The following is a 27,506-nucleotide window of genomic DNA, read 5'->3' on the forward strand; positions in this document are numbered from 1 at the left end:
AGCCTCTTAAGACTCTGCCCATTTTGATCATGTCCTGGATTGGGACACTCACTGCCTCCTGCCTTGGGCTTCCCAGTCTGCTCACTGCACCAAAAGTTCTGTCCTTGTTGGAAGTCTGTCTTTAGACAGCAGGGTTTACCTAGTGTCCTAGTTTTCCTTTTATTGCAGCAATAAAATCCGAGGAAAACCAGCTTGTAAAGTAAAGGATTAATTTGGCTCACGAGTTACAGGCCATCATCATAGGAAGCCCAGGCAGGAATCAAGGAAGAACCCAGAGTCAGGAACTGAAATAGAACCATGGAGGGAAGCTGCTAATTGAGTTGATCCTCAATGATCCTCATGTTTCAGAAGACTTGATATTCTTAACCAACACAGGACAACCAGACTAGGAGTCACACTGCCACAGTTGGCTTGGCAATCTCATATTGATCACCAAGAAAATGCTCCATACATTTTCCTACTGCTGATTGATAGGGTTTTTGTCTTTTGCTTTTTTTTTTAATGTGAGGTTCCCTTTTTCCAGATGACTCTTGCCCCTGTCAAGTTGAGAAAAGGCAGAAGTTGACACATTTTCTTCTTGACACACGAATCACCAATGCTAAAACCCTAACCCTGTGCGTCTTATTTGTTCCAAGGTGTGGTGGCAACACTACAATGTGCTTTGCCAAAGTTTTCTACATCTGTGAAACAGGAACACAGCAGGAGGCCGAATGGGGACCCGCAAGACACTTGGTTCCTCATGTGGCCTCCAGAGGGCGCTGCTGCACTCACTACTGCTCCTTCTTCCTTTAAGATCTCCACCTGTTCACCTCATCCTTCTTGCAGCTGGCTGAGTATTTAGCAAAGGCAAGAGACAAGAATCAGATATTCAAAACTTTCCAGGCTCCTATTTGCAGCGTCAGTTTTTATTCGAGCATAAGACTTTTCCAGCAGACTCTTCCCTACACCTGCTTTTAAGCTCCTGCTTTCCTCAGTCACTTTCCTGCCTGTCCTGTTCCAGAGTTTCTCCCCAACAGAGCTGCAGCCTTCCCAAGGCTCAACCATGTTCCTGGCGCTCCTCCCAGTGCTGGGGATAAACTTTCTTCTGAGTGAGTACAGCTTCCTTGTGGCCTCTGAATCTCTGGATTCTGACTGTCCTCACTGAATCTGCACTGTACTTACTGACCTAATATTCCTTTCCAGGAGTTGCCCAAGCTCAGTCAGTGACTCAACCTGATGCTAATGTCACTGTCTCTGAAGAAGCCTCTCTGCAGCTGAAATGCAAGTATTCCACCCCTGGGGCGCCTTCCCTGTTCTGGTATGTCCAGTACCCACAGCAAGGACTGAAGATGCTCCTCAAGTACTATTCAGGAGACCCCGTGGTTCAAGGAGAGAATGGCTTTGAGGCTGAATTCAGCAAGAGCAACTCTTCCTTCCACCTGCGGAAAGCCTCTGTGCACTGGAGCGACTCGGCTGTGTACTTCTGTGCTCTGAGCGCACAGTGTCTGGGGCTGCAGGGGGAGCTGATCACAAACACCCATGACCGTGGGTGCTCAGACACAAGATCTCTCCTTGTGCTCTCTGAAGCGTCTCTTTCAACTTGGCGAGGAAAGAAGGGAAGTTGTGCTGTCCCAGCTGCCTTTCTGCAACTCATTTCCAGCTAAACCGTCCACTATATCTAATGCTCAATCGTAGAATGAGCTCATTCTGTGGATTGGAGGCGACTGTGTTGTTATCCTGAATGTTATTTCCTGAGTGGACATTGCTTGGACAGTGACTAGACTAAGCAGATGATGGGGAAATACCAGATGCTGGACTTTGAGTTTGTCACTTTATGTATCATTTGCACAGAAAGTGAAAAGTGTACTCTACAGCTTTTGTCCTGGAATTTTCCTCCTCTTCTCAATCTTTTATGCTAATCTCCCTATAAACTCTTTTCCTGCTAAATATACTGATCAGAATTGGTCATTTATTTAAGTTCTGTCGTCTTGGAAATAATTTGATGCCTTGGTAGTCAATATAGGATTTCATCAGTGATACAAAAGTTTTGAAATCTGTCATAATTATGTAAGTTCTAGCCACTATTAAAAAGAAAACGGGAGAATAAGGAATTCGAGCTCATAGATTTTTTTTCCAAAGAATTCATCAGATGTAAATGTACTGTCTTGTTTTTGTTACTGTCTCCAAATCTTCTCATCTCCGTGGTCTGAGTCCTTCTGCATCTTTTTTAACTGCTCATTGCTTTCACTCTAGGACAGAATTCCAATGATGGATTCCTTTTTTCTAACATAGTCCTGCCCTGCTCTAATACAGGCAAGAGTCACAGGGAAAGTGAGTGCTCTCTGACTACAGTGAGGAATTTTAGTTTCTTCTCCATCCGAATGGGAGGATTGTAGAAGATCTTATACTCTCTTGCATACAGCAGAGGAGGGTGAATAGTCAGGATAAGAGAGAAAGAAAGGAAGATTTTTCTAGTGCTGCTCAGCTCCGAAATGGAAGTAGGCGGGCACCATGAACCATGAGCACCTAAGCACGATTTTCAGCACACACATCAAAGCTGGGCATGGTGGCTGTGCTCTCCAGCCAGCCTAGACTAACCGTGAGCTCCAGGTAACAGTGAGAGAGCTTTCTCCAACAAACAAGGCAGATAGCTTCAGAAAAACGACATCCAAGATTGATTTCTGGCATCCACATGCAAGCACTTACACACACAAACACACAGACACACAGACACACAGACACACAGATACAGATAGACACACACAAGCTCTTTAAAACATGAAGAACATTCAAGGTTTTTCTCTAGTGCCTACATGTACACATACACATGTGCTTTTACATGCCCCACTCAGTTGTACCCACACACCAGGAGCACATACATGTACACATAAATATTTTAACATAGAACAGAAACACAAGTTAACTGAAGATTCTAATATTAAGTAATCTACCCCACACATTACTGTCACTCTCTTAGTTTTGACTTTCTTTATAATGAAATGAGAAGGCAGGGACAATATATACAATTGTAAGACACAGAGCCTACATCAGCCCAGGAATGCTCATGTATGCCTTTCCAGTCTACTCACCTGCTGCAAGTGATGAGGTTCCCCATTCTTGCCACTGCACATTTGGTCTGTTTGACCAAACACACATGCAGTTGATAGATAGATCCATGTATTCTTATGTGCGTTGTCATCATCACCATTATCATCACCACCATCACTATTATAATCACCATCATCATCGTCATCATCATCACCCATCACTGTCATTGCAGTACAGTACCTCATAACCAAACGTACTGCACTCTGTTCCACTGTGTCTCTCCATAGCTAGACAAGGAATTGTTAGGGATTAAATATTTGGTTATTAGTGGGTCTAGGTACAGTCTATACTATGCAACATGCTTCTACTCTTGCTAGAGAAATCTACCGTGTGATATCCCCTATGAAATGTGATGATACCTTGTGTATTTATCATGTTGTTGTCAACAGAATTTCAGTTTCTTCTGTCATTGTCTTTATTTAAAATGCCATCTGGCAACCCCTGGAAGGAGCATTCTTGAAAGGCTTGGCTCACACTTTGAAGTGAGAGTAACTTCAGTGGGACATAAGCAATAGAGCCTGTCTGAATCAAAATGATTTAATGTTAACTGTAAACCTACACAGTTGTACCTGTTTACAGATATTTTTGTGGTTGAGATGTGCAGACGTTGCAAAAATTTTAGAAATAGCGCCTGCACACTCTGAAGATTTATAAGATTTATGCCAAGCAGATTTTCCTTCTCCATATGTGTTCCGAGCAAACCTAAGATGTCCTGGTGCTGTGATACAAGCACAGGGTGTGAAAATATCAAAAGCCTTGTTAGAAACCTACAGGGGGGAATTCACTTCTTTACCTTAGCACTGGGGGCTCAGTGCAGGAAATGCAGACCCAGTCTTCTCAGCACCTTGACAAATTGGTGAGGCCATCAGACCTTTAGGTAGAATTCTCAGGAGGATTTTGGCAAGAATGGGGAAGTATTAACTGGGAGACAATAGCTCTAAAACAAAATAAAATAGTAGAATGACAAACGGTTGAATTATTTCATCTGTCGAGTTATGTCTCCAGAAGCTTTTTTGGCTGTGCTTGTGTAGTAGAATCTAAAAATGGCCAACTATATTCATTTGGAGGGGGGATTTCACAGCACACCACAGGTTGTGTGGCTGAGAGAACAAAACTTCTTTTCTTGAAGTCTTAGAGGGGACAGTCCAAGATGGAGTTGTGAGCAGGACCCACTTTCTCTGAGATCTCTCTCTGTGGTCCCAGAAGTCCACAGTAGTGAGTCCAAACAAGGTCAGAGGATGTGCAGGTCTGTGCTCATCATCAGTCTGATTGGTCTGGCCCTCGTGTGTACATTCATTTTACTTCAGTCAACTTTTAACCAACTGTCTTCAAGTGTCATCACACTGGAGTCCTTGGCGTGAGCACTCCAGCATATATATTTTGCGTAGCACATAATTCAGATTTTAATATCCTTTTAAGAATAATAATGTTATCTGTATGATATTATATGGAGTTCTGCTGTGCACGTGAATACATATACACACAGACACACATGCATGCATGTGCACAGGCACGCGCGCGCGCGCGCACACACACACTCACACTCATACACACACACACACACACACACACACACACACACACACACCTGGACAAATTCTATCCTATATGCTCAAATATTGGGTTGTTTTATTTTATATTGTTCTAAAGTAGTGCATTGCAGTACTTAACATGATAATTCAGCAAAACAGTCACCTTTTAATGTAATTTTATTCCATTTGGTGTATACATGTGAATAAGCATGGAAATGTATGTATATGTGAAGTGTATATATATATATGTATGTAATATATATATATTATATATGTGTGTGTCAGTGTATATGTATGTGTGTATATATATAAGCTTGAATGTATATAAGTCTAATAATGAGTCAAGCTGAATCACATGTAAGTTTGATGATTGCATTTACACACAATCACTTGCATGTTTCTAGAAGAACCTGAAACAAAATAAAATGAGGTAATTGTGAAGGAATGGAAGGAACCATTATCCAGAATTGGCTATGCAGCTCTCTATCCTCTCAGTACATGAAAATTTCTCAGTTTTGGCTTCATTTTTTTCTGCTTCATTTTTTCTTGGTCTTTCTCCTCTGCCTATTTCCCATTTTCTCTTTGATCTAAATGTTAAGTCAACCCTCACTCACACCTCTCAGAAACACGGTTTCTGTGTAGCATGAGCTAATTCACCTGACAAACTTGACTGTCTCCTAGGCCGTCCTCTCTCTCACCTGAGAGCAAAACAGGCCTGCTGTGGAGAAGGCTGTGGTGGTTATGGTGAGTGGGTTAGAGAGAAGGCGTCAATCCTTCCACAAGGACAGCAGGGGAAACGTGTCCTATGTTGTCTTCAGCATTGGTGGTTTCTGATTAGAGTTTCCCAAAGTAACATGTGCTGTAACTTTAATTTTTCAAAACTATTTTTAATGATGGACCTTGTATGTTGATGTCTATATGAAGGTGAGGGTTGACTCAAGTTAGGTCAAGGCCATGACTGGACAGTAAATATAAGGCAGAAGCAAAGCTTTTGAAGGCAGAGGAGAAGGGGGAGGAGTGGAGAATCAAGACGAAGATGGAGAAGGATGACCCAGATCTGGGTGTCTTGAACTGTCAAGGTAGTTGGGATGGATTTCTGTAGGCAATCTATGTAGAGCTTACCTATGTAGGAGGTTTATATCCTTATCAATTGGTTGTGAGTTCATTGGGAGGATGTATTGTGGATTGAGAATTTAACATATAAATCTGATTGAAAAATTACAGTTTATTGAGTCATGATTTCACTGGGTTGTTGAGATCATGAGCAGAGTCTGTGGCAGAGAGACATACTAGGCCAGCCCATGCTGGACTTCTAGAGCCCTGATTTTACTGGGCAGCTGGAACCAGAGAGTTCACAGCTAGCAGAGAGCCGCTGGCAGAGGTGCTAAGTTAGGATAAATTATGCTTAGTTCCATTTGGCTCCCTCTGTTGCTGGAACTAACTCTAGAGACCAGAGTGGCAAGGTTCCACTTGGAAGGGACTGCAGACCCCCAGGTTTAGAGAGGACTTGAGTGCAGTGTGGCCTCTGAGATAAAGATAACCCGCAGTGTCATTTGGTCCCATGGGTGCTGGCACTAGCATGAATAGTTCCTTTTGGCCCAATGAGGCTGGAAATTGTGAGAGAGCAACTGCCAAGGTTAGAGAGAGCCCAGAAGAGAAGCACAGGGCAGTAGGGGCAGGAACCGGTTGCAACACTTTTTATTACTGCAAGTGTTCTTAAATGTTTTACCCTCCCTTTTAGCCTACCACCCACCAGAAGTAGTGGATAAAAAAGGATACAGGGGAAGTGGATCTGTTTAGAAATGGTTCTTTGAAGCAAATCCTATCTGCATTGTCAAGAAAACAGCAGTTCAGTTCACAGGTCAACAGCTCAACCCACTTGCAAACACTTCACGGATACTCCAGCAGTCCAGTTCAGTAGTGTCAGGATAGCACCAGCAGTGGCACAACCTAGTAGGAACAGCCGGGCCTCAGCTGAATCTCTGTGTAAGCAGGAGACCAGGATCACCAGGACTGTCAGGGAAAGTTCTTGGCTGTGCCTCTTTGGGTGAAGCCAAGATCAGCCAAAATGTAAGACCGAGAAGCATTTAGCTATGCAAGCAAGCCAAGCAAGCTTCCGTCACTGTCTGCTGAGTCCTTTATGTACTCCTCCAAACACCATGTGTCCTCCATGGGTCTTGCCTCAATAGGTGCGTCCATCTTAGATGACATCACTCTGCCAATCATCCTGAGTCTGAGGAAGTAGCAAGAAATAGCAACATACCGCCAGAAGTTTTCTGGTGCAGTCCTGAAAAATGGAGTTCAACTACATAGTGTGAGGCAGACCAATGCATGCATATCATTAATGAATCCTTCATCATCTGTTCTTTCACATGCTTGCTTCAGAAAAAATTCTTTCACCCGTGTCTGCTTCAGAGAAAGATTCCTTCATGTGTTTGCCCCAGAAAAACACTCTTCAACACAACTAACTTTTCAAAGAACCCTTAAGTTTCCACTTCAATGTACAAAGAATTAAAGTTTTGATTCATTCAAAAGATCTTTTTTGATAAACATTTATACAACTTTTACATTTTGATACCGTTTTAATACTTCAGTGTTTTTGGTAATCTCAATTTTTTTTCTTTTGTTGTTTTGACAAAGATTTCATTGTTCTCTTTGGCAAAATGAACTGGAACATCTGCATACAGAAGTGTATTTCAGTTCTAATGATGAAGTCCATTGTTGAAACTATGTGCATATATTGTTACACATAAATATGTATTTGTCAAGCTGTTTGAAGGTGGGATGTGTAACCTGAGATGTGTCCATAACGCAGTGCAAGGCAAAAGCAGAGGCTACAGCTGCTGCTAACGTGAGAAAGACTCAATTGTTTGTTAGTTGTTTGTTGTGATGGAGCTTCATGGGGTTCAGGCTGACATCAAGTGAATTCAATTCTTAGCTCACAATGAGGTTGAGCTTCTGATCCTCCTTCCTTGACCTGCCAGTTGCTGGGATCCCAGACATGCCCCAGCATCCTCAGCTAAGGCTTATGAGATTGCAAATAAAATTACAAAAGGAGCAACACAAATTCCAGATTTTATATCAAACAGAAAATGAGACATGAAATACTCTACATTTCCTGTTAGTTTGCACATATAATATATAATTATGATTTTTGAAGAAAACACCAGGCAGCATCAGCTCCAAAAGGAAAGCTGAAGGAGAAGTTTAGGATGGTGAGTGATGAATTCAACAGGATGGACCAGGGTGTTCAGGGTATATGCTTTTACCATGAATGGAGTGTGCTTTTAGTCTTTTAAAAGTAACTTACGTGTTCATGAACTTATTCAAATACTAAGACTATTAAGTTATAAAGGGCAATTAAATCTTCCCACCTTTTCATTTTTATAATAAAAAAGGTGTAAAAAAATATACACCTTTAATTAACTTTGCATCCTAACTGCAGTTTTTCTTCCCTCCTCTTCTCGCAGTCCTCCCTCCCTCCACATCCATCCTCACCCCCACAAATTCCTTTTCCCTTTAACTTCAGGAAAGGGGACACCTACCACATGTATCAAACAGCCTTGGCATATAAAGTTACAGTAAGGCCAGGGTAGGTTCATCTTCTCCTGTTGAGGCTTAAGGATGCCACTCACTTTAGGGAAAGAATCCCAGAGGCATGAAAGAGAGTCAGACACAGCCCCTGCTCCTGCTGTCAGGAAACCACCCACATGAGGGCCAAGATACACAACTGTCCCATAAGTGCAGAGGGCCTAAGTGAGTCCCATGCAAGCTCTCTGGTTGATGGCACAACCTCTATAAACACGATGGGCTCAGGGTAGTTAATTGTGTAGGCTTTCTTGTTTTTTGACTAGTATTGCTCCTACTGTCCTTCCTGTGCATCTTTCACAGGATTCCCCAAGCTCCACCTAATGTTTGGTCTCTGCATCAGTTTCCACTAGTTCCTCCATGAAGCCTCTCTGATGATGGTTATGCTAGGCACCCCTATGGGAAGCATAGTGTGTCAAGTGGGCAACCTCATGGCATGGTTATCCGGCTGGACTCGTAACTGTTTAGGAAATCCTTTATTTTCTGTTCCATCTGTACCCTTGCACATTTTGTGGGTAAGAAGGTTTTGTGGCTTGGTTGCTGTCTCAGTCCCTTCATTTGATGTCTTGCTTGGTTACAGGAGATGGCCAGTTCAGACTCCATGTCCTACATTGCTAGGAGTCTTAACTAAGATCATTTAGTAGATTTCTGGGAGTTGCCATTGCCCCAGGTTTCTAGCTCAACCCAGAATTCCCCCTCAACTCCAATTGTCCCATTATTCTCTCTTTGTCCTCCCTCAACGTGATCATATATGTTCACTGTCCTACCCTCAACCCCATTCTGTTCCAGCTCCACATCCACCCACCATGACTATTGTATTTCTCTTTCTCAGTGAGAATCATGTGTTCCCCTCCCCCATTCATCCTCCTTGTTACTTAGCCTTATTGTGTCTGTGGATTGTAGCATGATTCTTCTTCACTTCATGGCTAATGTCCACTTATAAGTGAGTCCACACTGTGTTTGTCTTTCTGAGTCTGGATTTCCTCAGTGCAAATGATTTTTTTTTCTTGCTCCATCTTGCTCTACTTTCCTGCAAGTTTCATGATGTCATTGTTTTGAAAACTGAGTAATACTCATTTGTGTACATGCACCCCATTTTCTGTGCTGACCTCCCATCCCTTCCCAGCTATCTCTGTTCTTCTTCCTATTGTTCCCATTAACTTATGCTTATCTTGCCCTTACTTTCTCGGGTGCTTCTCCCCAACCCCGTGTTCCCCTTTGTACCTTTCCGGCCTCTGTGGTTACTCCAGGTTCTATCTGTCCATCTGAAAATGTGGAGCTGGGAGTCTCTGCAATTTCCACTGCAGTCAGCTCAGTGTCGGAATGTGTGGTCTTTGTTTTTCTGGGTCTCAGTCAACTCATTTGAAATTATCATTTCTAGTTCTGTCTATCTATCTGCAAAATTTGTGGGGATGTTTTTCTTTACACTGAAAAATACTCCAGAGCTTATAAGTGCCACATTTTCATTCTGCACTCACCAGGAGGAGGACATTAGGCTGTTTCTATTTCCTACTTCCTGTGAGTGGAGCAGCGATGAACAAAAGCAGGAATCTGTGGAGCAGGATGGCGAGTTCTTTGGACGCACACTGAAGTAGAATAGATGGACCGTGTGCTACATCTGTCTTTAGGTTTTTGAAGATTTTCCACAGGATCCAGAGCAGCTCCACAAATTTTCAAGTTCCCCAACAATGAATGTGGGTTCCTTTCTCCCAACACCCACCTCAGCATTTGTTGTCAGTTGTTTTAATTTAGACGTTCTAACTGGTGTAAGTTGAAATCACAAAGTTGTTTTAAATTGTGTTCTCCTAATTACTAAGGATAATGAGCAATTTTGAGATTTTTAAAGCCATTTTTGTTTCTTCTATGGAGAACTCCATCTAGACACTCTTGTCTTCTGACCATTGACATTTCCTTCACCAGGAAGTAAAGGGCTGGTTTAATGAGGCTTGTGGAGATGGCCTGAAGTCACATTTGTTGGCGGTGTCAGTCCACTAGGGGGCACTGCAGGGTTCCTAGAAATTACTGATTCTTAAGATGCCCAGAGGTCTGAAAGGCTGAGCTGAGACACAGGACATAAGTCAATCCACGCACAAAGCAAGGAATAGTGGTGATGATTCAGAGTTATACAGACCCTTAGCTCCCTGTCACTTTTTTAATAAAACCACAGATATCCAGAGCCGGTTCACTGGATCTCATATGTGTATAAATCTCTTTAAAGAACAATTCTCTGATGAGATGTAAACAAAACAGAGTCTCCCTGAGGATGGACACACAAGAGCAACTTTTATCACTGTTTTTTCTGTATCTTAGAATTTCATCTATAATTCCATAAAAAACATACTGTGGTGTGTGTGTGTGTGTGTGTGTGTGTGTGTGTGTGTGTGTGTGTGTTGTATTCTAAACTGGAAAGAAAAAATAATTGCTTTTTTAAAAAGGAAAACTAGAAGATATAAGGTATGGAAACTAGAAGGGAGCGAGCCTCCCTGAACCTGAGCCGGCGTCCTTAGCTGTGCTTCCCTGCAGAACCCAGCAGAACAGCAGAGCAGACGTCCAGAGACAGAAAAGAAACCAGGGTTGAAACAGGGCATGTCTTGTTCTTCCTATAACCAACAAAACTGTGCTGATGATCTTAATTGCAAGATATTCTTTTTATTCGGTGTAGTAGATTATATGCTGATTTGCCCAATTGTGTAATTTAAGAGTCCTGCCAGGACTTCCTTGTGTATGCCTTTTCTATTGACCACACAGCAGAAGATGGCCAACTCACAATGCCTTATCACTTAGTTTGAACATGTTTTGTTTTAATGGTTCTTCGTCCGTATTTTATAGTTTCCTGTCTTGTGGTGTGTGTGTGTGTGTGTGTGTGTGTGTGTGTGTGTGTGTGTGTATGTGCATTTCATCTTTGTTAATTTTCATTTACTTCTGTCTGAGGGCTGTTTGTTTACGTGTTTGCTTTCTAAAGAGAGAGAAAAGAAAGGGCTGGACTTGAGGAATTGGGAAAAATTTGGAGGTGATAGAGAAGGGAAGAGAATGATCAGAATACAGTGTGTAAAAAACATTAGGACAGAAAAGGTCAAACAGTCTCGCTAGGACTCTAAAGGCTCCGCTTTACACACTGAGCCATTAGTTTTCCTATTGGCATTCATCATTAATGTGTTCCCGTTCCTCACACATTTTCCTCAAACTCTCTTATATTACGTGTTACATTAGAAACACAGTGTCCTGGTCTCTACATCAATGTCCTCCACAGTCCTGGAGCAATGACAGTGCAGAGTCATGAGGTGGAGGTGGGTGGAGTTCCTTGTTCAGATGAATGAGGGAGCTCAGTGACTCAGAGAGAACCTGTAGTCTGTGAGCACAAGTTGTCTGGGCACAAGACTGACGCCCTTCAGAGCTGGAGAGAAGACATCCCAGCAAGTGGACAGGGCCATGGAGAGGAACCTGGGAGCTGTGCTGGGGATTCTGTGGGTGCAGATTTGCTGTGAGTTGTGCTAAGCTAAGTTCCTATCAGGGATTCTCCAGAAATGTGGGAGGTGGATGGGGAGAAAGTAGATGAAAATCTCCTGTGTATTCTTCCTCATGGGTGTTTCATGGGGTAGTTCATTGATATGGGTAGATACCTCTCTTTAATTCTGATTTCTTTTTCTGTTTCCAACAGGGGTGAGAGGAAATAATGTGGAGCAGAGTCCTACATCCTTGAGTCTACATGAGGGAACCAATTCTTCTCTGAGATGCAATTTTTCTAGTGCCATGACAACTGTGCAGTGGTTCCGACAGAATTCCAGGGGCAGCCTCATCAGTCTGTTCTACCTGGCTTCAGGAACAAAGGAGAATGGGAGGTTAAAGTCAACATTCGATGCTAAGGAGCGCTACAGCACCCTGCACATCAGTGGTGCCCAGCTGGAGGACTCAGGCACCTACCTCTGTGCTGCTGAGGCACAGTGCTCCCAGTGAGCCTGCAGCCTGGCCCCAAACTGCAGCTGGCTGTACAGCTACAACCCCTGCCATGGAAGACTCTGCAGGAGGCTTTGCACAGCTGTGGCCGTATCAGATCTCCACCAATTACAGAGAAGATGTGAGGAAATATAACATCTTTGTAGAAGTTCACACTTAGATTTACCTAAATTCAGACTTACGAGACACTGACTGCTTGTATGTCAAATGCTCAGAATCATCATCAGCCCACAACACTAAAATACACACTTCGTTTTACTAAATGCTTGTGCTAATGTCACAAAATAACACCCCCCATATATACTCCAGAATCATTTGGGTCATTTCTCAGGATCAGAAACAGAGAGCAACTGTTTCTGTCCTTTGTTTAGAGAGCACCTGACCAACTGTCAGATAATTTGTCAAATATGAAGTTGATAAAAGTTTAATATTTAGATCTAATAATTTAAGCTGTAGAAAGGGAGAGTAAACTAATCTTATTATTTAATCAAGACATCATTTCTACCATGTCTTTGCATTTAACAAAATAATACATTTAATTACGCAATATGAAACAAATATTTCACATAAAAATTATGAGAGCCGAAAGACAAATGACTCACTAGAGAGTGATGTATTTGCAATTTGTATCACAGTAGTATTTACAGCAATTGACTCTTCTGAAATATTTATACATTTGCAATGTAATAGATATATAAAACTTCTCATTAAAACACTGTTTTCAAAAGAAAACTGAAAACTTTCTAAATATCACAATAGGGGATTAAGTCATTATATCATAATTAAGTGCGAGACAAACAATTGTTTTTCCTAAGTGGTGGCTGACTTCATATTGCAGTTGAAGGAACCTTGCTTATCCTAGTCTCTGTAAGGAACTACAGACAGCCATGCCATTCACTCACTCAGGTATTGTCTGTCCATTGCTGTTTTCACTTAGAACCAGCAGCTGAGTGGCTAAGACAGTGAGTTGATTGATGGAAACATCTCCTTTCTTGAGCTTCACTAACTAATTTACCCCCTTGTGATTCTCTCAGATTCTTCCCCAATGCAATTGTATTTTGAAGTGAAAATTTCTGGTTCTTTGGAAACTCAATTGTAACATGTGATGCTTTGCTGGAAGCTGTCCTATGATAGGATTCTTTGTTGAAGCAGACATGTGAGAGGGTGTTTTACTGGAGTGGACACTTGAGAGGTTTTGTGATATTTGGAAGTCTAAATGGTACCCAATAAACAGTAAGAGAACACTTTTGCATTGATATGCCTTGAAATACTTCACTGGTCTTCACTGGACTGTCTTCTCTTGGTGTCCCACACTTAGCAGGGCTTCACTGGGCGTCACCAAGAACACTATTGCATTGGTGTACCTTGTAATGCCTCATTGGTCTTTGCTGATTGATCTTGGTTTTCCTGATTTTATAGAGAAATGTGCTAAAGAACTTTTCGTGGTTTTTCTGGAAGCTTCTTGACATTTCTGCTGACTTGTGCTGATTTGACAGAACCTCACTCAAAGGTTCTGCTGTTGCTGGACCCCCATTACTGAATCATGCTTGATGTTTGCTATTGGACTGGATTGCTGCCATCCTGAGAAGAAACACTGGAAGCATCCCAAAGAACTACTTCTAAACAGGTCCACATCCTTGCCTTAGTAATCATCTTTCTCTTTTGGTTCATGGGCTAGAAGAGAAGTTGAAATGTTAAAGAACTCCAACTAAAGGAGGTTTTGAAAAGATCCAAGCCTACATATGGTGCTCCATGTATGAAACCATATGTTAAAAAATTATAGCTGATTGCTTTCCCAGTCCTGCTCCTGGAATGACGACTCTGAGGCTAAATATCTATTAATAAATTCCTAGGCCACAACCTTTTGCTCATTCCCTGACTAGCTCAGAACTTATTTACCCATTTAAACTATCCTGTGTCTGCCATGTGGTTAGTTACCTCACCTTCAGTCCCTGCCTGCTTCTTCCTTCATTTCTCCTCAGCGTCTCCCTTCTAGTTCATGTCCATCTCTTAGGTCCACCTCTCATCTCACCCTTCTCAGCTCTCTCCATGCCTCTGTTTTATCTCTTGCTATTTCCCAGAATTCTCTCTTCCTGCCAGGGTCCCACATCCTATTTCCTGCCTCAGCTCATTGGCCATCAGCTTTTTATTGACAGGTGATGTTTATAAGAGATTCTCTCTACAACCTTGTTTAAAATACAGATTATCTGAGCTTCCCAGATGATAAACAATTCCTATTTACCAGAAAGATTTATGAAAGCATGGCTAGAAGTTGTGTCACTACAGTGGCAGCCTTTGCAGTAAGAATTGTTGATTCAGTCATCTCAGAGAGTTCCCAAATTGCAACCTCCCTGATCCTAGTTCCTTTATAGGGTATGAATGTGGAATTAGATGAGATGGTGATGTGGCAATTTGGTGTAGACAGGGATACCGTGATAAGGCGTTCTAACTGATCTTGCTAGAATTTTTTCCTAATCCCATTCCTAATTATTTTGTACTCAGAAATTCCTGTTTAATACACAAATATGCCTGAGTATTATAGATGACTATTTAAGACTTTTTCTAGTCAAGACATAGAATTGAATTTTGAAAAGCAATATAAATGTTATGGTCTCTGAAAATCATTAAAATAAAATCAAAATTAACATTAATAAAAATAGAAAACGAGAGGTTTTATTTATTGAGAAAAGCACTTTCTATTCTGCTGTTTCCATCGACCGTCATCGTGACTGCATCCCTTTCATCCCATGCTCTCAGAAGGTCTGTGAGTTCTCACACTTGAAGTTGATGACGCCCATTCTCTTGTTAAATCTGGTTTACCGTAAATAGTATCTGTGTGATGCACAACTAACTTCATCCTGTTATAGTCATCTGTTCTCTGTTCCACTTCTTGTACTGATTCTTTTAGATATTTTTCTCATTTCTTGTTTTTGAATTTCAGTTTTCTCATTAGCTTCCATTAAGGTCTGAACTTCAACCAAATATTGAACAAGTTTACACTTCTTTTTAGAAGTGGCTGTCACTGTCTTCTCTTCCTGATCAAAGGGATTACTTTTATGAATCTACATATTTCTGGTCCTCAGTAATGTCCGACAAAGTTGCTGTTTATCTTCTTAATTAGCTGTTTCCATTTTCTGCATCCCCATTCACAGAGCCAAGTTTGCATTAACTTTTTTTCTATTCAACAATTTTCCACACTCTATAAGTTTTTATCTTTTTATTGCAATTGTTTTTCAAGTCAACAAATTTCATCACATAAAATGAGTACCATGTCCACCTGCAGACTACTAGACTATCTTAAATTTCACTTCTTTAGTCTTTAGTTGATTTTCAAATTCTTTTCCAGAATTTTCAACTTCTCCAAAGCCAGGGCTGCCTCTTGAGCTGTCACCTTCATTAGTGACTGAATAATTATGAATAGATGTGCCATGTTTGCTCCATCTTCATATTTAATTCATTTATTTCCACTCTTGATGAAGCAATCAATAATTTATCTGCCAACTTTTCTTGAAGTGGCAGGTCATCTGGATCAAATGTGATGGTTCTCAGTTTATACTAGTGAGCATTTTAAATTCTTTCATTGTCTTTCACCTTCTACACCGAGGCTCGCAAATGGTTGCGGTCACACATTGACAACAAAGCCCTCTCTAGGTTATCTCTGGCTCAGTCTCTCTCTTCCTGTAGCCCTCATCACACACTCAGGTTCCACCCACTCTGGCTGTACAATCTAACAAATGGTGGCTTGTAGGTGACACATTTCCCTTCATAAATATTTTTATATAAATTACAATGCTGAATTTTCAGTGTATAAGCTAATTTTCCTGAGTAAAAATTCTGTGTGTTTTAAAAGGTTGTTTTTTTCTGGATCTGCAGAGAGAAACAATTTTCTGTTTTACATCAGGTATCACAAGCTTTATCAGTTGAGAATTTGAGCCTCATTGTTGCCCGTGTGAAGAGGGTACATAACTCCAGAAAGCTTGCAAGATAAGACCATCAGCGTGACTTTCACTCCTATATTAATAAACAATCTGCCATTCTCAGGTTTTTAAAGTTGCAGGGTAAATATATTTCTTACAAGAAAGGTCTGTTAGATTTAGTGATTAAACCCCCCCTCATAAAGGAACATCCTGCCTCTCTCTGTGTAGGCTACAGAGTCTACCCCCATATCACATCACATATGATCATTATTTTTTAGCAAATTATATTTTATTTGACTATAAATATTAATGTCCCCATGATCCACTATCAATCCCTTTATGTTGTGGGAGGTTTAGAAATGTGGACAGGATCCTGTCTGATAATTCAGAGGCCCACGGTCATGTCAGTGAAATAGCAGGTTTGTTAGATGCATAAAAATGTGAATGAATGGTCTTAGGTTTCCATATTATTTGACACTTTCTCCCAGTCCCATTATACACTTTGTCTGACACTACTTTCTTTGCATAGTTTCTATGTTCAGTAGTACAAAAGAATTTCAGAGCCAGAAGAATTCATAGAAGTCCCTTATCCAATTCCATTACAAAACAGAAATTATGAGAAAATTATTCCAGATTTCCTCATTAGCGTTATGTCTCCACTTCATTCCTTCAGGAAGAATCACCCCGTAGAAAATCCACCATTTTCAGCTTGAATGCAGAATCTGGAAAGGAAATGTGTAATCTGTCTGACCTCAAGAATCAACAGCTCAAATATGTGTAACATGCGAATTTTGAGCAAGCAAGAATCAGGCTGCACACGACTGCTATTTTTGTTTTTAAGTGGAAGTGGATTTTTTCATGCAATGCTTTCTGCTCAGTGTTTCCCCTTCCTCATCTCCTTCCAGATCCAACCCAGGGCTGAAATCAACCAAGTAGAAACAAATGGACTATACAAAGAATCAACAAAATCAGGAGCCAGTTCATTGAAAAAATAAAAAAGATAGATAAACGCATAGCCAGACTAACCAGAGGGCACAGAGACTGTATCCAAATTAACAAAATCAGAAATGAAAAGGGAGACATAACAAAAGAAACTGAGAAAATCAAAAAATCATCAGATTATACTACAAAAGCCTATACTCAACAATACTGAAAAATCTGGATGAAATGGACAATTTTCTAGACCAAGATCAGATACCAATGTTAAATCAGGAACAGATCAACCATCTGTCACATATATACATTTACATATGAAAACATCACATATATAGCTTGCATGTGAAACAGAATAGTTATGATATGTGAGATTTAAATATAAATATTATCCACATTAGTGTGTAAATATACTTTTCTGGATTTCCAAGTCCAGGAACCCATTTAACATGACATATTGTGTGTTGTGAGTCTGGGTATCTCATAGGATAAGAGCACTAGTCCTTGCTTGTTAGGGATGCAACCACAAGGTGTTATTAGATCTCAAATATTGGGGAGAATGCAGAGAAATCTCTTTGGTGTATGTTGATGGTTCAGGCTTTGGGAAGAAGCAAAGCTGTTTTGTCAGTGGCTGAGGGGTTGACTCTAGATCTAGAATTATTACTAAGAATGAACAACCAATTTGGAGCAGAGACTGAAGGAAAGGCCATCTAGAGACTGCCATACATGGGGATGCATCCTACATGCATTCACCAAGCCCAGTCACTACTGGGGATGCCAAGAGGTGCATGCTGACAGGAGCCTGATATAACTGTCTTCTGGGAGGCTCAGCCAGAGCAAGACAAATACAGAGGGCGACACTCGCAGCCAACCATTGGACTGAGAATGGTGTCCCCAATGGAGGAGTTAGGGGAAGGACTGAAGGAGCTGAAGGGGTTTGCAATCCCATAAGAAGAACAACAATATCAACCACCAGATCCCCCAGAATTCCCAGGGATTAAACCACCATCCTGAGAGTACACAGGGATGAACCTATGGCTCCAGGCACTTATGGAACAGAGTATGACCTTGCTGCATCAATTGGAGGAGAGGCCTGTCAAGGCTGGATACCCATTGTAGGGGAAAGCCAGGGCAGGCAGAAGGGTGGGAGGGAGTGGGTGGATGTATGAGGAGCACCCACATAGATGCAGGGGATGGGGGGATAGAATGGGAAGGTACTGGAGGGAAAACTGAAAGGGAGATAATATTTGAAATGTAGATAAAAAATATCCAATAAAAATGAATAAAAAAACTAAACTAAACTAAATAAAAAACAATGAACAACACCCTGACAGCTATATAGTACCCACGAGTCATCACGATCTTCATTGGCTTTTACCTTATTTGGGAAGAACAATGGAGACATAATTCCTACATTATTGCTATTTCTGTGGCTGTATTGTATGATGAGTTAATATTCTAGGGCCACAGAATAATCAATGAGACATATAGGGGTATGCTATCTCACTCAGGTTTTCTCTAGCTACTGTAGAAAGAAGACGTCTGTAAAGTAATGGCCTCACAGTCTTTCTCCATCCTTCCATCTCTGCATAGGGATGAGCTAAGGTGGGCAGGTGGAGAGCAGCTCCACTCCATCCTGAGAGTCGAGGAGAGGACCAGTACTCGCATCAGCTGCACTTGTGTAGACAGTGCCCTGCTCTATTTCCCTCGGTACAAGCAAGAACCTGGGAAGCATCCTAAGCTCCTCATTGACATTCGTTCAAATATGGAAAGAAAGCAGCCCCAAAGATTTATAGTTTTACTGAATAAGAAAGCCAAACATTTCACTCTGCACAAGCCATTGAGACTCAGCCATGTGCTTCTGTGCCAAAAGTGCACACTAGTCAATGGCTCCTGTAGTCTGTCCTGAAACCTGCCGTGGGGCCTGGAGCCCCATCCACATCCTGTGTCACACGCCTTCCAGTGCAGCATTTGCCAGGGGTTCCTTTTAAGTGGCAGCTACAGTGTAGACATAAAAACAGAAACTTGAATGTCAGCTTCAACTCAACCCATTTAGGACAATTTTCTCTATCCTTTTTAAAAATAGTTTTAAAATTGAAATATAATTTTTTCTTTTTTTTTCTTTTTTTCGGAGCTGGGGACTGAAGCCAGGGCCTTGCGCTTGCTAGGCAAGCGCTCTACCACTGAGCTAAATCCCCGACCCCGATAATTTTAATACTTTCTGTCTGGCAGCACATGGAGGCTATGAGAGAACAGAACTCATTATGCTGCAGAGACAAAAAGACTGTAGCTGACTCAGCCCCATGTGGAACATCTACATCCCACACTCTCCTCCCTTGGCTCAGAAGTCATCGAGGAAGAGGCTGTGGACAAACTGTGAGAGTGGTGGATGACTACACAGAAGCAGTGTTTCCTGCACATAGCAGGGCAGCTGCACATGTGAATTCACAGAGGTTGACAGTACACACGAGTCCTGCAAAGGATCAAGCCAGAAAGATTCCATCACAGAGAAGGAAGATGGACATTCCCACCTTTTTTCATTAAAGTTGCAGCTCCTGGTGCAAAGATTGCCTTCCAATGAAGGCCACATATCCAAGAGTACATGGGCAGTGCAGCCTATAACACAAAACTTGCTGCATTTTATTTTAAATGGGACGATGGGACACAAACTGGGTTGTTATAAAAAAGTGGATAAATCTTTTCAGGACTGGAAAGAGCAGAGGATACTAAGCAAAATTCATTGCATAATATTCTGTAAGAACTAATAAAAATCTAAAAGTACATGAATTATCAGAAGTCTATTTGTGTGTGCATATTCTTTCATGTATACTCGCCACACTAAACACGGTAGGAGACACATAGCTCAGTAGCACTAGTGATTTCAGGAATCCACTGGGGACTTGAGACCTGCCTCCTTTGGGCGAGGTTCCAAGTTTATTTACACTGTGCTCTCCTGATCTCTGTGGTGCAGGTTGAAGGGAAATCAGCAGAGGGCGCTGCCGCTTCAGATGTGGTTAACATCTCATTCACATGGTTGTTTAAAAGGACAGACTCACTGTGCAGACAGAGATCCTTGTCTCTCAGTGAGGAGTTTGAGGAGATCCTGCAGAGGACTTGCCCTGTGACTTTGGTGCACTCAAGGACCAAGTGTCATTTCTTCTATGAACATGCTTCCTGACACCTGCTCTGTTCTCGTGCTCCTCCTAATGCTCAGTAAGTTATATTTAACTCTAAGGGTTAATGATGTTCGTTTCTTACAACTCTAGAACTCTTTAGTGTTCCTTCTCAAATAAAAAAGTAATTCCTCTGTATTTATGCATTTATGTACTTATTCATTCATTTTTTATTATTTATTTTCAGAGAGGAGCAATGGAGACTCAATGACCCAGACAGAAGGCCTGGTCACTCTCACAGAGCAGTCGCCTGTGATGCTGACCTGCACCTATCAGACTACTTACTCAACTGTTACCCTGTTCTGGTATGTGCAATATCTCAATGAAGCCCCTCGGCTACTCCTGAGGAGCTCCACAGACAGCAAGAGGACCGAGCACGAAGGGTTCCACGCCGCTCTCCATAAGAGCAGCCGCTCCTTCCGACTGCAGAAGCCCTCAGCACAGCTGTCAGACTCTGCCCTGTACTACTGTGCTGTGGAGACACAGTGAGGGAGACGGCAGGGGAAGCTGCACATGAACCAACAGTGCAGGAAGGCTGAAGGAGGAGGCTCTGTGAGGGAGCCTAAGTGCTTTCACTAAGTGGTGTTTACCTAGCTTCCTGAAAACATGAACAAATGTCAGATCAGATAGAAATCTAGGAATTGGTGGATATTCTAACAGGGCAGGATGGACATCAGTGCCAAAAAACAAAAAACAAAACAAAACAAAAACCCAACCAAACAACAAACAAACAAACCGAAACAGGATTTGATTAACTGACATATTGTTCTCTCCCTGGAGACCTCTTGCAGGAAACATCTCTGGGAAAACCCTGACCAGGATTTATCTCTACCAAGATGTCTTACAAAATTCAGTGGCTTAAATTCTCTTACAATCTTCTGCAAATCTCCATTAATTCATGACCTAATGAGGAACGGAGACTCTAGTCTTTAAATATTTTCTTCAGGCTCACTCCTTAAGTTATGTATATTCTTCCTCTCCTTGATCCATGAAACAGAAAATTTAGCCCAAATTCTAGACTTGCTTGCTTATCTATGACTGTGAAGAGACTATGTTCAAGACATCCTATTAACCATAAAAACAATGCCAACCAACAAGAGCTTCTGGGGACTAAACCACTACACAGACTGACCCAGGGCTGCAAATGCATATGTAGCAGAGAATAGCCTTGTTAGGACACCAGTGGAAGGGGAAGCCCTTGGTTCTGCCAAGGTTGGACCTCCCCCAGTACAGGGGAATATGAGGTGGCAGTAAGGGGGATGTATGGGGGGAATACCCATATGGGGGAGGGAAAGGGGAATAACATTCGAAATGTAAGTAAAGAAATTTATCTAATAAAATTTTTAAAAAAAGAAGAGACCAGCATCACTGAGATGTATTCTTCTGGGAAATGTCTTCTGACAGAATTAAGAAGCTGTAATTCAGAGATAGCGAAGGTTGTACCTTGTGCTGCAGCTGTATTTGGCTCATGTAAGAGTCACTCAAGTGGTACTGGTTTTAATGTCATGAAGAGCAGCTGACTCATTGCACTGTGAGAGATCATGGCAGGCTATTGGTGAAGGTTCAGACTCAGTTGCAGTTGATTGCCCAGGACTGAAGGAGTCATGCAAAGGATTTGAGGCTTGGCATCGTGAAGAGTGCCTGTGAGAGACTATTAGTGAAGCAAAAGACCTTAGTGTATTGGAGATGCCAGTACCATGGGATGATCACCAAGAACAGCAGCAACACTGGAGTGGATCAACCTGAGCTTAGAGTGCTACAGAGGTCAGAGCTGGCGAAGTGACATCAGCCTTTTGGAGGAGCCCAGAAGATCATATGTTGCCTAGGAGACCCCAAGATGTTTGACATGCCATAGTGATGGGCAATCTGTTGAGGAAAGCTGCTAACAGGGAGTGGAACCAGCCCAGGAGAAAGAAGTTTGTTGCAGTCAACAAAGATGAAAAAGGAGCTGGAGATCTGAAGACCACCTTGACATCAGACATGGAGATGGCGGGGTTGGAAGTTTGCTCAGCTGGTTTCCTGTCTTGTTTTGGGGATTACAGTTAAGTGATTGGATGAATCTCAGAAGAGACCTTGAACATTAAACTTTAATATTGTTGAAGCTGCTATAGACTATGGGAACTTTGGAAGGTGGACTAAATGTGGTTTTTTATTGTGCTATAGGTAGATATGGCCCCCACAGACTCAGGTGTTTGAACAAGCCTATGGGGATCAGGGAGTGGAATTTGATTTGTATATGCTTAGCCCAGGAAGTGGTACTATTAGGAGGTGTGGCCTTGTTGGAGTAGGTGTGGCACTGTGGGCATGGGCTTAAAACTCTCATCCTAGCTGCCTGGAAGTCAGTCTTCCTCTAACAGCCTTCAGATGAAGATGTAGAACTCTCAGCTCTGACTGCATCATGCCTACCTAGATGCTCCCCTGCTCCTACCTTGATGATAATGGACTGAACCTCTGAACCTGTAAGCCAGCTCCAAGTTAATGTTGTTCTTTATAAGAAAAAAAGACAACCTACTAAAAACCATTTAATTGGGGGTTTGATTAAAGTTTCACAGAGTTAACCACCTTGGTGGGGAGTGTAGTAGCAGTCAACCAGGCATGGCATTGGACCTGTACCTGAGGCTGTACAACTTACCATAAGCAAGGGGTAGGGAGGGAGATATTGGTTCCAAAGCTCACCAACAATGACATGGCTCCTTTGACAAGACCAACTCTCATGATGATATCTAAACAGACTACCAACCAGGAACCCAACTCTCACACTTTCTGACTGCCTTCATTTGATGAAGCTTTTCATGAAATACAGATAGACTCCATGTATAAGAGGAGTCTAGAGGTGTGAGCACATGATATGTCATGGTCTTGAAATTCTTAACTTGATATAATTTATTTACATTTCAAAAGTAATCCCCATTTCCCAGTTCCCATTTATGAACCTCCTATCCCATCCAACCTCCCTGTTCTTCTATGAGGGTACTCCCTATTCAACCACCAACCCCTTCTCACCTCCCTGCCCTGAAATTCCCCTACACTGGGGGTGTCCAGCCTTGGAAGGTCCAAGGGATTCTCCTCTTATTGGTGTCCAACAAGGCCATCCTCTGCTACATATGCAGCTGGAGTCATGTGTCGGTCCATGTGTACACTTTGGATGGTGGTTTAGTCCCTAGAAGCTCTGGTTGGTTGGTATTGTTGTTCTTATGGGGTTGCAAACCCTATCAGCTCCTTCAATCCTTTTTCTAACTCCTCCAATGGGGACCCATTCTCAGTTCAATGGTTGGCTGAGAGCATCCACTTCTGCATTTGTGTTCTTTTAAGGTCTGTGTGACATCTGCCCAGTATCTTCTAGCTTTTGTAGTCTCTGGTGAGAAGTCTGCTGTAATTTTGATAGGTCTTCCATTATATATTACTTGACCTTTTTCCTTTACTGCTTTCAATATTCTTTTTTGATGTTGTTGTTTTGTTCGTTGGGTGTTTTGACTACTATGTGACAGGAGGAATTTCTTCTCTGATCCAATCTATTTGGAGTTCTGTAGGCTTCTTGTATGTTTATGGGCATCTCTTTCTTTAGGTTAGAAAAGTTTTCTTCTATAATTTTGTTGAAGATATTTACTGGCCCCTTAAGTTGGGAATCTTTACTCTTTTCTATACCTATTATCCTTAGGTTTGATCTCCTCATTATGTCCTCCATTGTCTGGATGTTTTGGGTTAGGAGCTTTTTCATTTCACATTGTCTTTGACAATTGTGTTAATGTTTTCTATGGTATCTTCTGCCCCTGAGATTCTCTCTTCTATATTTTGTATTCTGTTGGTGATGCTTATGTATAAGACACCTGATCTCTTTTCTAATCTTTCTATCTCCAGGGTTGTTTCCTTTTGTGATTTCTTTATTGTTTTTATTTACATTTTTAGATCCTGGGTGGCTTTGTTCAGTTCCTTTAACTGTTTGGTTGTGTTTTTCTGTGATTCTTTAAGGGATTTTTGTGTCTTCTCTTTAAGGGCTTCTACTTGTTTACCTGTGCTGTCCTGTATTTCTTTAAGAGAGCTATTTATGTCCTTCTCAAAGTACTCTATCATCATCCTAAGATGTGATTTTAAATCCAAATCTTATTTTCCTGTGTGTTGGGATATCCAGTATTTGCTTTGGTGGGAGAACGGTGTTCTGATGTTACCAAGTAGACTTGGTTTCTGTTGCTTAGGTTACTCCGCTTGCCTTTTGCCATCTGGTTTTCTCTGGTGTTAGCTTGTCTTGCTGTCTCTGACAGTGGCTTAACCCTCATGTAATCCTGTGTGTCAGCACTCCTGGAGATCGGCTTTCTCTCAGCCAGGTCTGGGTACAGAGAGATGGGTCACAGGGTCAGCTCAGGGAGCAGGCAGAAACTGGAAGAATCCTGTTCCAGACTGCTCCTAGGTTCCTGTGCCCAGACAGCTCCAGGCGGGTTCCTCTAGGGCCAAGAATGTGTGCAGAAGTGGTGGTATCCCCTGAGTTCTCAGGATTGTCCACACTTCTGAGAGTCCATCTCTCTTTCCCAAGGGATCTGGGTACAGAGAACTATGTGAAAGGGTAAAGGCCATGTTCTTGAATTTTAAATTGTATTCTAAAAGTAAAAGATTCTGAAGACTGTTCCTCAGCAAATACTCCTCAATTACAAATATTGTGGCAATAAATATATTTTGGATCTGGCTAGGATTCATGATTGCATTACGTTGGACTTATTTATGTGACCCATGACCTTTAGCTAATGCTGGTTTACATTTTGAGTATTTGCTCCCTGGTTCCTTAATTCAAAATCACATGTTTATTTCCAGACAGTGTCTGGTGTTGGAACATGTATCTCAACTCCGTACCTATGCAGTATGATATGTTTGGAGAGGATTCTGTCCTTCTTGTGCTGTATTTAGCAAAAAATTGCCTCACTGAATGGGCCTGTTAAGGTCTCAGTTACATCATTTTGGTGATCAACTTCTGTCTTATTTAGGGTTTCCATCGCTGTGAAGAGACACCATGACCAAGGCAAGTCTTATAAGAACATTTAATTGGGGCTGGCTTCCAGGTTCACAGGTTCAATCCATTATCATCAAGGTGGGGGCATGGCAGCATCCAGGCAGGTTTGGCAATGAAGGAGTTTAGAGTTCTACATATTCGTCTGTAGGCTTCTAGGAGAAAAATGACTTCCAGGTAGCTAGGAGGCACACTTCCTCCAAAAAAGTCACACATACTCCAACAAGGTACCATTGCCCAGGCCAAGCATATTCAAACTACCACAATCATACTCATGCACACATACATGCTGGGTACTGCAAATTGCCAAAGTAAACTGAAAGCCAGCAGGAATTGCTGGCCTTTGTTTTTCATGAGCTTCCTTCCTTCTGACCAAGTTTCAATGTGACTCTATCTCTTTCCATCTTCTTCAAGTATTTGTAAATCTGAATTCTTAGATGACTGTTATCTTCTAAGTCTTGTGAATTTTGGCTTGTTTGGGGGAAATTTGAAAAAATACTGAAACACACACACACATCACAAACACACACACATCACAAACACACTCAATTGCTGGCATAGATAATGCTCCCTTCCCCCAGGAAAGACAATCACTACAAGAAAGAACAGGTAAGAGAAAACCCTTTGGAAGAACTTCCTTTTCCAAAAAACATATGTATTAACACTGAGCCATTGCATTCCATTGACCCAGAAAAAAACTAACATTTTTAATCCTGTTTCTTTCACAAAGGTCAGTACTATAACCAGCCATTGAGGTCTCACAGTTGCAATTCCTCTAGCTTTAGCAGTCAGCCTTTCTTATCTAGAGTCCTGTCTTGTCATTGACAGCAGAGGCAATCTCACTCCGAGTGTTTTTCATTGTCTCTGTGCTGCAGGGCATCCACCAAGGGCCATAGCTGTACCATAAAGCCTCACCATCATCGCTGTGCTAGTCATCCACACTCAGTCTGAGACAGTTGCATCTGAAGTCTGGGTTTAGTTCATAATCTGGTTTCATAAGGAATATTAACAAGCCATCCACGTCCACCAGATGCTATAACTAATGCCTCATCATACATTAGGAAAGGAGCAGTGTGCTTTGGGAAAGTTTTGCTTCGTTAAAACAGGAACAGAGCAGGAGGAAGGCTGTGGACCCTCAAGACATTTGGTTACTCATGTGGCCTCCAGAGGGCGCTGCTGCACTCACTAGTGTTCCTTCTTCCTCTGAAGATCTCCACCTGCTCACATCTCATTCTGGCAGTTGGCTCAGTATTTAGCAAAGGCAAGTAACAAGAATCAGATTTTCAAAACCTTCCAGGCTCCTGTTTGCAGCATTAGTTTTTATCTGATCGGGAGACCTCTCCAGCAGACCCTTCTTCACAAGAGCGTTCAAGCCCTCGCTTTCCTCAGCTATATTCCTACCTATCCTGTTCCTGAGAGTTCCAAGGCTCAACCATGTTCCTGGTGCTCCTCCCAGTGCTGGGGATAAACTTTCTCCTGAGTGAGTACAGCTTCCTTGTGATATCTGCATCTCTCCATTCTGACCGTCCTCACTGAAGACTGCACTGAACTTACCTAATATTCCTTTCCAGGAGATGGCCAAGCTCAGTCAGTGACTCAACCTGATGTTCGTGTCACTGTCTCTGAAGAAGCCACTCTGCAGCTGAGATGCAAGTATTCCTCCTCTGTGCCACCTTCCCTGTTCTGGTATGTCCAGTACCCACAGCAGGGGCTGCAGCTGCTCCTCAAGTACTATTCCAGAGACCCCGTGGTTCAAGGAGTGAACGGCTTTGAGGCTGAGTTCAACAAGAGTGACTCTTCCTTCCACCTGAGGAAAGCCTCTGTGCACTGGAGCGACTCGGCTGTGTACTTCTGTGCTCTGAGCGCACAGTGTCTGGGGCTGTAGGGGGAGCTGAACACAAACACCCATTTCAGGGGATTCTCAGACTCACGATTTCTATCTTTGAGGTTTATGAAGCATCTCTTTGGACTTGGTGAGGAGAGAAGTTGAGCAGTCCCAGCTGTCTTTGCTCCACTAATTTCTAACTAAAATATCCACTGTCTGACTTTGTCTTAGAAGTCCTTTGTGCATTTTCAAAATTCTCTAATGTTCAATGATAATTCTTTAGAATAAAGGAGACAACTGTTATTGTTCATGAGAACTATTTTCTGAATGGACGTTACTTCGAGAGTGACTAGACTAAATGGCTGATAGTGGATACCAGAATGTGGACATTAATTTGTCGTTTTATGTGTTGCATTTACAAAAATGAAAGGACTGCTCCTCAATTTTAGTCCTGAAATTTGCCTTCTCTACTCAGTCTTTCATGCTGAATTCCTTGCATAT

The 27,506-nt window shown here is 42.0% G+C and overlaps 1 pseudogene and 3 gene segments (V, D, J or C); all 4 read left to right on the plus strand.

Annotated features, from left to right (window-relative positions):
• Positions 1–860: 860 nt before the first annotated feature.
• On the plus strand, positions 861–1,643 carry LOC134482305 (T-cell receptor alpha chain V region PHDS58-like). The segment is given in 2 exon segments: positions 861–1,088; positions 1,183–1,643. Coding segments are annotated over 2 exon segments (507 nt in total).
• A 9,936-nt stretch (positions 1,644–11,579) lies between these two features.
• LOC134482207 (T cell receptor alpha variable 22-like) lies at positions 11,580–13,405 on the plus strand. The segment is given in 2 exon segments: positions 11,580–11,688; positions 11,866–13,405. Coding segments are annotated over 2 exon segments (348 nt in total).
• A 6,767-nt stretch (positions 13,406–20,172) lies between these two features.
• LOC134482306 (T-cell receptor alpha chain V region CTL-F3-like) lies at positions 20,173–20,763 on the plus strand (annotated as a pseudogene).
• A 5,729-nt stretch (positions 20,764–26,492) lies between these two features.
• On the plus strand, positions 26,493–27,065 carry LOC134482307 (T-cell receptor alpha chain V region PHDS58-like). The segment is given in 2 exon segments: positions 26,493–26,660; positions 26,752–27,065. Coding segments are annotated over 2 exon segments (360 nt in total).
• The last annotated feature ends 441 nt before the right edge of the window (positions 27,066–27,506 follow it).

The sequence above is a fragment of the Rattus norvegicus genome, chromosome 15 (assembly GCF_036323735.1).
Source record: "Rattus norvegicus strain BN/NHsdMcwi chromosome 15, GRCr8, whole genome shotgun sequence".
Classification (NCBI taxonomy): Eukaryota; Metazoa; Chordata; class Mammalia; order Rodentia; family Muridae; genus Rattus; species Rattus norvegicus.